The 10456-nt window shown below is 38.1% G+C and overlaps 1 protein-coding gene across 1 annotated transcript; it reads right to left on the bottom strand.

The window, feature by feature from the left end:
- Positions 1-1543: 1543 nt before the first annotated feature.
- Positions 1544-9742, bottom strand: LOC148736278 (C-reactive protein-like). Its single transcript, XM_088751734.1, has 6 exons — positions 9630-9742; positions 9247-9515; positions 8246-8360; positions 8003-8059; positions 3837-4062; positions 1544-3254 (listed from the first exon to the last, which is right to left on the bottom strand). The coding sequence occupies exons 1-6, from the start codon at positions 9700-9702 to the stop codon at positions 2879-2881; spliced, it is 1116 nt and encodes a 371-aa protein (XP_088607860.1). The 5' UTR covers positions 9703-9742; the 3' UTR covers positions 1544-2878.
- Positions 9743-10456: the final 714 nt, after the last annotated feature.

The raw sequence follows: 10456 nt of genomic DNA, 5'->3' as shown, positions 1-10456 counted from the left end.
GTAATCTGTAAAAGAAAATAAAAGTAGGGAAAGGAAAACTCGAGACTCGAGCTCAAAGCTTAGTCAAGTCCGAATATCCTGTTGATTTACGTACTTTGAAGAGCCAATAAGCAGAGCACTGACACAACAACGTTTGTTTTATCCTCAGTTCTGGTTCACCCTGGTATTCTTCTCCTACTTTAATCATTTTGTAAATTGCCTCTGTTTCATCTTTACAATGTCTTTTGATCCTTTCCTTGACCTTTTTTTTTTATCATAGTTTTTTACTCTCTTTCCTTTGCCCAGCTACAACTATTTGTTGTTTTGTGTTCTACTTATTGGCTCTTCTAAGTATCTGATATCACTCAGTTACATTCAACTCTGCATAAGATCTCCGCTGCGAAGTTTAAAAGTCTCACAGCGATGACTCACTGATAAAAAAAAATCATCACATTGAAAAGTTTGTTAAAAACTTTAATTCCGGATATAAGTGGCCGTAACATTACAAGATGGGAACAAGATTGAAATAATTTCAGCATTGCGTGACAAATAATAAGTATGTTTGATCTACACTGGTATCAGATTGCTTCCCATCTTTAACACGCGTCTCCGGCATTGAACATTTGACCTACCAGTATAAATGATTGAGTTGTCCCCTTACGAGTCCACAATAAAGCTAAAATTTACCTTAGAACTTCTTAATACTTTAATGTGTTCGACTATGATGAGACAAACAGACGCCTTCCGCTAGCTTACAGAATGTGGTATTGTAAACAATTTCACTATAAGGAAATCGATGAGAATTTGAAACGAAAGCAGGAATGAAAACCAATTTGTCGTCGTTACCTATGCAAGGCTAGCTTATTGTATCGATTTCCTAATCAAGCATGGTTCTAGCAACTGAAATGTGCGTGGAATTCCGAAGTTAACCACAGTGGGCCTAATTAGATTATGTCGTGACGTATTAAAATACCGATGTTGTAATTTTCACAAAGGTCAACCTGGTTTTTCCATGCGGAAATGCAACTAATTTTTATATCCTCGAAAACGATACTATTTCCACTTATCATGAGCTTAATCTGAACCGCTTCTGAGTTATACCGCATGGGGCAAATGATAATTGAAAATTTGCCAAGAAATGCGACATTTGGGTTTTAAGATATTGGTAAATTTCAAAAGCGTTCCGTGAGGTCAATATGAGATGAAATGGTCCTGTTTTAGACTAAAACCATACCTCTATTCCGCCTCTACAAATTTATAAAATTGATAGGAGTTTGGCTTCTTTTGCACTTTTCATGAGCAAAGTTCATTTGCCTCTACTTGGGGCACTGATTTCCGCCATTTTACGGCTGCCAACGCTCGTTTCAGTTTTCGTGAATTTTCTAGGATAAAGAGGGAAGTCTGGGAAAAAGAAACCTTACCACGCTTCTATCTTTACTGTAAGGTGTTTCTCGGCAAAATATGAAGGTTTTCAATTTTCCAAACATGTGCCACATTTTTCGATTTTCACTCGGTCAATAAACTGTACATAAACACCTTAAAAGTCGCTTTTAAGGTGTTTATGTACAGTTTCCTTGGAGACCATCCTCTTGACAATAAAGAAAATATCCCTACTTCGAATCCAGCGTGGAACGGATTAAATTGAGTTTATTACCGTAACTTGTAAACCTTGAGTTTGTAACGTAACTTTTTCCTAGCTGCCTTAATCTTTAGTTCTTAGCCGTCCTCTGCAAAACTACAACGTGAAATCAGCTTGGCCTTAAAACAGAAACCCCGATCAAACGGTGCTCACAGATGTCATGCGGAGGTTGAGCTATGGCACCGTAAGAGACGATAAACACATACAGCCATTCGCGAAATTCTAGCTAATTTTCAATCGAAGTCCTCTTTATGAGTTGCCGTTTGTACAAAACACATTTATTAGGCCCTTATCTTTGCACGTGAAACCCATGTTTTCCTCCCGCGCAATTATAAAAAGCTCTGTTTTTTATTTTTATTATTATTCTTTTATTTTTACGTGAAACCATTAGCTATACTGATAAGACTTTCATCAAGATCTAATCTTAAGATTGTGCCGTCCTTGTCTTCCGATGCAGTTTGAAACTAAGTCAATATGTAGCAGAGTTATATATGATTTTTTAATTAAGTTCGAAATGTTTTCTGCAGTGTAAACCCTTAAAAACTACCAGTCAAAGAACAATTGGTTGGTAGCGCTGTAGCCATTTTGTATTTTCAACGTTTCTGAGTTATATTTGTCATTAGGTAGTATATTATTCAACTACATGTTATTCAGTTCCTTAACAAATTAAAACGATATGTATAACAATTTGAGAATTGAGTGGACAAATGAATGTAAACATTTTAGAGCGCTACTTTGCAGAGACGAAGGTTTACCACACAACACAGGCGTCAAACATCGGTACAGCGCTTTATCTAGGCACACATTCAAAGCATGAACACTTGTCGTCCTGTTAGCCTCTCAATGTTCGAATTCTCTTTGGGATCTTAAAAAATCTTGAAATGCCCTCTGATTAATTCTCAAGAATCATGAATAAATGAGAACATAGAAGAAAATTTTCATTTTGTTAAGGTTCCTTACTGTAAAAACGGGTAGCTGTCTTAGCTTTAGGGAAAAAAACCTGTCACCTAAAAATTTACCTGTAACTTTGACATATTTTATCAAATAACTAAGTAGATAGGTGGATAAATATAATGAAATGTTTTCTAAAGACCTAGGCAAAGTAAGCAACGTTTAAACCCAATATCATGTAATATTTTGTTGTCTATACTTAGTACTGTGCCACGTGATCCAGCCTGCATATAGTAAATACTCCAATTTAAACAATTTTACAGCACCTGAGTTATGAGTCTAGAGCGTTTGATCACTGAACAACACAGTTCACGGCTCTTCAACTGTGACATTGCCATGAGTAAGATATTTAAATGCAGACCATTTAAGAACAGAGCCATGAGGTATGCTACAACTTGTGTACTGAGCGGCAATGTCGCTTTCGGACAGAACTTTATCCCAAATGTTGACACCTGCCAATCGGCCGTGAAGAGTTTGCTTAGGGTTATAACCTCCAGCAACAGAGTCTTGCTCTTGTCCAAGCACCAGAGCGCCGCCAGATTTAACGATAGCGTTCTTGCTGTTGGTATTCGTTTTCTGTTCTATAACTTTGCCATCTCTATAGAGTTTTGCTACTCCTTGACTGTTTTCCCAGGTGAGACACAAGTGTGTCCAGGTATCATTGTAGAGATTTCTTGCCTCAAACCTGAAAAAAAAGGAAAAAAAAGGAAAACAGATAAGCACAACAGTTTAAAATATATTTAATCATTCAGGATCCGCCTTCTTTTTTTGTTTGTTACTAAGTCAGTCAATAAAGAGTTATTCAGTCTGTCAGGCAGTTAGTAAGTCTATAGCAATTTCTAAAAGGCCTGTCAGTCAGTCAGTCTGTCACCTAGTCAATCTCTCAGTCAGTCAGTCAGTCAGTCAGTCTGTCAGCCAGTCTGTTCTGTCTGCTCGTCAGTCCGTCATATCCTTTAGTCAGTCTGTCACACAGTAAGTCAAGTTGTCAGCCAGTCAGTCAGGTTGTCAGCCAATACGTCTGTCAGCCAGTTAGTCAGTCAGCTAGTCGTTTTTCAGTCAGACAGTTTGTCAATCAGCAAGATAGTCTGTCGCCCATTCCATCAGCCAGTCAGCCAGTTAATCTGTCTGCTTGTATGTTTAAATTCCTTTCTTCTCCTTCAAGCGTTCGTGTCTAAAAAGAAGATCATAGTATGTCCTGTATTATGAGTTATCGTGGCTCCAATAAGAAATACCTCAACCTAGTTTTCAAAAATCAATGAAGCATTACCAGAATATATGACCATCAACTGCCAGAGCCAGGGTTGGATTAATTTCGACCAAAATGCTATTTTTTTCTTGTTGAATGGCATAGCTAATGACAAACTGACCCCCTTGGTCTGCAACAAGTTCGATAAAAAAACACACTGACAGCTGGCTGAGATCTGAGGCTATGGCTGGATTCTTCATGGCATAATTTTCTGTAGAACGCGGCTCCGGAAACACCATGAGGTACTCTACAACAGAGGAAATAACCTTCAGAAACTTCAAGACAATTGTTGGAGAAATTGCGCATTTTTTAAATATTTTTGCTTCTTTAGAAGTATTCAGTTTTTGTTTAAATCTTCCTTCGTTTTTCGCATGTGCCGCACGCCTATCGGGGACGATAGTCCAACAGTGTTCACTCTTAAGCAACATAGAATAAGACACGCATAGGATAAGGATCTCGCCTTTGGTTAAGTTCTGAACGACCTGCGGTTTAATCTAGGGCATAGTTTGCCCCTGCTTTCTTTGCAAGATAACTGGTTCACGCTTCGCCCTAATCAACTATTTAAGGCCATACTCTAAATATAAAGTAAAGAATACGAAGAATCGTTGCATCGATGTCTTTGTTAGTGCGTAGGGTGACGAAGGAAATACGCAAAGTCATCACTCACTTGTAAATAGAATCTCAAAAGATGGACGCATGTTTTAAGGTGACTAGTACCAGTTTTCATCTTTTTTATGGTTTGTAACTTTGAAAGAATACAAGAAAAAGACTGACCAAGGTCATTTGAACACTTTTACGGGGTTGAATTATATAATCAGAGGTCATCCAAAAATAGGTTTCATTTCGTCAACAGCAGTTTCCATGGCAACGTTTCCAAAGGATTATCCAGACACATTTATCAGCTTATGGCTCAAATAGCACGGTGGGAACGCCAACTGCTGCATTACAATATGAAGAAACCTTTATGTTTTTTCTTTGTTTTGACTTTCGTCTGCCACTTTTTGCGACTACATCGCCGACATTACCCAAAAATTACGAACTTTGTAAGATCATTTCAAGCAATTCTCTTCATGCGCGGGATAAGAAACGAGCAATCCCGAGCGGGTAAGGTGGGCCCATCTTACCCGCTCGGGTAGAAATCAGAACACAGGATTTGCTTCATGTTGCCCACGGGCGCTGCCAGCGATATGATTACTCGTGTTAGAACACCTCACAAAATGTATTAGCGATGTCTTATAAGTTAGCTATAGCAGCTTTTCTAATCGTGACATTGGTACGCAAGTCGACGTATGCAGTTAAAATATTGCACCGTTCTGTTCCTTTCCTAAATCTGGTTCTCTTATCGCATAAGTGTATTTTTCCTCATATAAGTTCTGTTCGCGCTAGGCTCTTCCCGACAAGGTCTTTGCTCTCTACTTCCCAGATTACACCCATGAATCTCTTCTGCGTTTTCCTTTGTTTGAGAAATTTTCTCCAATTTTCGCCTAATCAAACAATAACCTGTGATTTCTAATAATGAATATCAAAAATTTCCATGATCCGAGTAATAAAAAAATGCAAACTTCACAACGAAACCGATTAGTTTTGTCTGTTCATAGTAATCAAGTTTCGTTGCGTTCTTGAGAAAGTTCGATCACCACCTGCTTGTTTGCAAGTGTTTCCGCTGATGAGCATTAAAAATTTAGGCTCTAAGTCTCTATTTTTATGTTTTTCCGTCTTTTTTAAAGCGTCGTGACACAGCAAGGTTAAGAAGTGAAAGAACTTTGAAGCACTACGCTACCCTGGGACTCGCTCATGATGTCTTGTGAGTTTGACTTCACGGTTTCATTTAAGCTTTCTTTCAAATCAAATAAAATAAATCTTCGCCTCCCACCAAAACAGTGTTTTGAAATGCTGTTAAATGTTACATGTACTGATTTATTCGCTATGATAAACAAAAAAGGTATTGCAAATAACCGTTTTATCCCTAGCCTCGTTTCCATGTTGACCAACAATTTTTCAAATAAAAAATTGGGAAATCTACACTTTCACGATAGCTTTCAAATGAATTTGTAAAGTCTTTCACATAACCTTTCATCAGATAGCATTCACCTGAGTGGTACGGAGAACCTCTCTGGCCCATGGACTAGTTGCGAGTTTAGCAATTTCCACGCGCTTTGTCACGCATTTAAAAATCCGGATTTAATAAGATCGACTACCGCTGACTATCGAGTGTGTTCGCGCGAGTATCTACGATCTGATGTTTACAGACGTTTACTGCTCACAAAACCATCCATTAGCCGTCAAAGACAGCCTCCCGGGCTCATCTTTAAGCATTTATTCACAAACTCTGGTTAGATCATATTATTTTCCTTAGAGGTTTGGAGTCTGTTCCTTCTTCAGGCAAATTTTGCTTTTTACTATCACTCTTTGGCTTTCTCGAGATCTCGTATAGATTAGATTTTTGGTTTAGATGCGAAGCAACCTTTATGTCGCCGAGAATCGTCTTGTTTATCTTTGTTTCTGTCTCCTGCATACGCAGTGGCTGTTGAATACATCGAATACACGCTGGTAGGCAAACTTCTTACAAAATAAGACAAAAGTAGCGTAAACCGTAAAAAGCCTCGCGCCGCCATATTTGTTATGAATTTTCGACCTGCCTCCCACGCGAGGAAACTGGTACTAGCCACCTTAACCTATCCACCTAGCCTCGTTAGAGTTTACGTGCGTGTGTATGTGTGTGTTTGTGAGTGAATACTCACCTTTATTACTTAACCGCGACTCTTACTTTGCTCTCTAATAGTTCCCTGAGCAAAACATGAGCACATCGCATAGCTTATCGACAGCCTAAGCGTGTATATATGTGTGTTTGCAAGCTTCCGTGCGTGCATATGCTGCGTGCGTGAACGTATGCAAGTCCACGCATGCGCACATTTGTGTCTGTGCTTGCCTTTGTTACTATTCTTAATTTAATCGCCATAAAGGATTTTGCTTTAAACTGCCTACGCCTTAATGTTTTCGAGCGTCCGCCCACCAGCTTCATTGGTAATAAGGCGGTTCAACGGAGTTTGCAAACAAGCTAAAACAAATGGAAATACGGCAAACTGTTACCAAACACTATTCATGCTGCATGTTAAATTCTATTTTAGAAGTTCTTGTTCTCTCAGGTGCAGTCCGTAAACAAAGCGGTTAATCGTCAGCGCAAGTGCGACCGTTGTATTGCTTGAGTAGCGTGTTTTCAATTTCAAAACCAATTTGCCAGGCAGAAGATCTAGAAATCCAAAGAATTGTAACTTTTTTGATGAAACTAAAAAAAAAAATTGGTGAATTAACAGGAAACCCATGATTAACCAAGTTTTTGTTCGAGAATTATCGTGTTTTCCTCTTCTCTTCTTTTGTTTCTTTTTACAGATTTCCTTAATAGCTTCAGCTTTTCCACATATTCTGTGTGTTAGTGATTGTTTGCTATGCTTTTCTTCAGGCTTTTGCGTGGGAAATTGGCACGCAATTTGACATCGACGAGTCGACGTTGACAATTTGACATTGATAATTTGACATTGACTTATGATCGCTGTGCTGGCTCTGTCGGCAGAGGCAAATTCAGTTTCATCTGAGTGGTAGGTCTATGGTTTTCTATATCACGATTATATTCAAAGTGTTCAAAAAAACAACTTACACTTCCCTCTTCGCAATCGAACGAATTTCACACAAAGTCATGTGTTCACTAAATGATTACAGTTTGAAGTAGTGGACGTTGTATGGCAATCACTATTGATATGGGGAAATTTTGTTGAAGAGGTTTATGGGTCGATCTCGTAAAATCTTTAATGGATTTTTTCTTAGCTTCTGGATTTTTGTTTTTGGGCCATATCCTCGCACGTGAGCGAATATCAGCAAATTACAGCCAGCCGTTTCAAAATTACTCTTAATATTTCAGTTTTTAGGTGAAATTAGGTGTTGAACGGGGTCTAAATCAAGTTTTATTGAATATATCACAACAATGTTTCATTTGACGAATTTTAAACGTCTTCTGAGCCATTGTGCTAATATTTCAAACCAGGAGATAACTTCTATTTCGCCATGGTAGGTAAATTACAAACTTCTTATTCTACCTATTCATTCTAAGCGCGCTCGTGGGAAATAAGAAGCGAATCCTGTGCTCCATAATTTGGAGCTGACCTGGGTGAAATTTTGGAACAATAACTCACCTATATTACACCGCTGTTTTCCTTCTGGTCCAGATGAACACCTGCAGTCATTGTTAACTGATATGAAATGGATAGAGAAAAGAAATAATAATAGAAAAAATTACACTTTTAAAAACAAGTCCGTGTGCAGTGAAATAACGACGAGTAGGGATGGCTCAGCAGGAATCAGATAGGCCACAAACGTACGCTGGTATAACATTATTTTTGAAAATATTGCTCTAGAAACTAAAAGTTTTAAATTACCTCTTTCGCAGTGTCTTCCTGTATATGCTTCCGTACAGCGACACTTGTAACTGTTTGTCCGATACAGAGGTAAACAGGTCCCTTTGTTCTGACAGGGCGTCATCGAGCATGGAGACTAAGATCGAGAAAATCAAGTACTCACTTCCTTGAAAAAAACCAGTAGTAGTAGTAGTACTTTATTTAGACACATTTCACCAGTGAGCCTGGGGTTCATTTAAATGTCAACGTGTATGGTAAAATTATACTGTAAAATTTGAATATGTCATCTATTCGATAAAAATACAAAAACTAGACTAGAAGATTTAAAAACTAGACTTTACAAATTTAATATGTTAACTACTCGATACAAAGATTACAGCAACAATTGGTCTTGGTAATCAGGTTAACATTGATCAGTAAATTTTTAAACTTCTAAGAGAGGACGCTCTTATAATTCAGGTAGGTTGTTCCATAAACATGAAGTTATGTAACGATAAGATTTCTTTAAATACTTTGATTTAAAAGTAGGCTGATTTAGCTTACAATAACCTCTTAAGTCATAATTGCTAGAACGCAATGGGAACAATTCCTTGATGTAGTTTGGCCCTGTATTAAATGAAGATTTATGAAGAAAGATTAGGGCTTGCATGTATCTGCGATGTTCCAGGGACTTGATGTTTACGATCTTAAGTAGATCGCCAAATGGAGTTGACTTGAGCAGATTCATCAGTGTTCTGATAGCAAGCTGATTGGTAAATTCTAGCTTGTTAGAAAGTCCAGGTGAAAGTCCCACTAAACCATGTTACAAACTTTGATGACGGGTTGATAAAATGACTTAAAAATGGCTTGCGACGAACACAAAAGTAAACTGAGAAAAAGCCACAGAGAGACGTATTTTAACGTTCAGTCAACAGTTCAATATAGCTTGTTCAAACGACTTCGACTGCCGGTTTCGGTCATCATCAAGATAAAATTTTAAAAAATGTGATGATAAAGATAAAACGATAGAAAAAGAGTTTTACCGTAATACTGTAGTGATACCAAGAATGGTTGGTAATGAACTTGTCTGAATGGGTGTAACGATCCGATGGAAGCAGTTCACATAGCAGATTTTCGATGTTATCAGCCAAATCTGCCAGGTTGAAGGACAAACATGGATCCTCATAGAGACATTTAAATGCGCACTCTGAGGAGTGTTGGACCAGTTCTTTCCCAACATATGTAATTTTCAAATAGGAGCCTTCGTGAGCAAGAAAATTGGCGAAAGCAACCTCATTATTTGGTGATTGTCCTGTGTTTGATAAAGAAATGAAGGTAACCGATCAAAATAGTTTTGCTTGTACTTATTTATGAGATAGATAGCAAAAAACACGCGGGTGTTACTGCGACGGAAGAGAGATTATACCTTTTGAGGTCTCCAAAGAGCTCGCTGATACAATCAGAGCAAGGAAACAGGAAGATAACAAGAAAAGTTCCATCTTATTCTTGTAGCTCACAGAGAAATCATTTTCGTGCTGATACACGGTTTGCAAACATCTGCTTCAGTTAATATTACAATTTCTCTTCATCCATAATTAATTTGTTTTTCCTTTTAGGTGAAATAGTACCTAATGACAAATGTAAGTCTGAAACGTTAAAATACTTACAAAATGGCTTCAACGCAAGCAAACAATTACTTTTTGACCAGTAATTTTTTTAGGGTTTAAAAGGCCGGAAACATTTCGAGCTTATCTTGAAATCATATATAACTCCACTACACGTTAAATAAAGGCTTATAGTTTCTAAAGAAACTGTTTGGCCCTGCGTCGATGGGGGTAACGAAATAATTTTAATATATCAACAAAGTTGAAACGGTAAATTGGCCACCGTTACGGTTACAAAAGTTGACGTTTCAAGCGTTAGCCCTTTGTCCGAGCGAATAGAGGAATTATGGGTTGTGTGTGCTTTAAAAGGCACAAAATGGAGCTACGTGATTGGTGGGAACATGGCAACGAGAAAAACACGAATAAATTAGTGGAATGAAAAGCGTTCGTTGATACCTGTGGGATTTAGACTGCCGGTCTGAAAGATGAGCCTCTGTTGCAGAGTTTTGCGGCTTTCCATGCTACCTAAGTGTAAGGAAAGACCTCAGATTGCCATATGTTGCTTAGAATGATTGGGTAAATTAAAATGTCTAGCGACTGGTTTCGATGTGTCCTTGTCATTCCTCTCTACGTCGCGAAGGTGTTCTCG

The sequence above is a fragment of the Stylophora pistillata genome, chromosome 3 (assembly GCF_964205215.1).
Source record: "Stylophora pistillata chromosome 3, jaStyPist1.2, whole genome shotgun sequence".
NCBI classification, from domain to species: Eukaryota; Metazoa; Cnidaria; class Anthozoa; order Scleractinia; family Pocilloporidae; genus Stylophora; species Stylophora pistillata.
This window is presented reverse-complemented; position numbering and strand designations above follow the sequence as displayed.

Excerpts from the sequence above, each read along its gene's own strand:
- LOC148736278 (XM_088751734.1), bottom strand. The coding sequence starts at position 9,702 with ATGGAACTTTTCTTGTTATCTTCCTGTTTCCTTGCTCTGATTGTATCA. Across the intron at positions 9,516-9,629 it reads CTCTTTGGAGACCTCAAAAG|GACAATCACCAAATAATGAG; the intron begins GTATAATCTCTC and ends TATCAAACACAG. Across the intron at positions 4,063-8,002 it reads AAAACAGCGGTGTAATATAG|AGTACCTCATGGTGTTTCCG; the intron begins GTGAGTTATTGT and ends CCTCTGTTGTAG.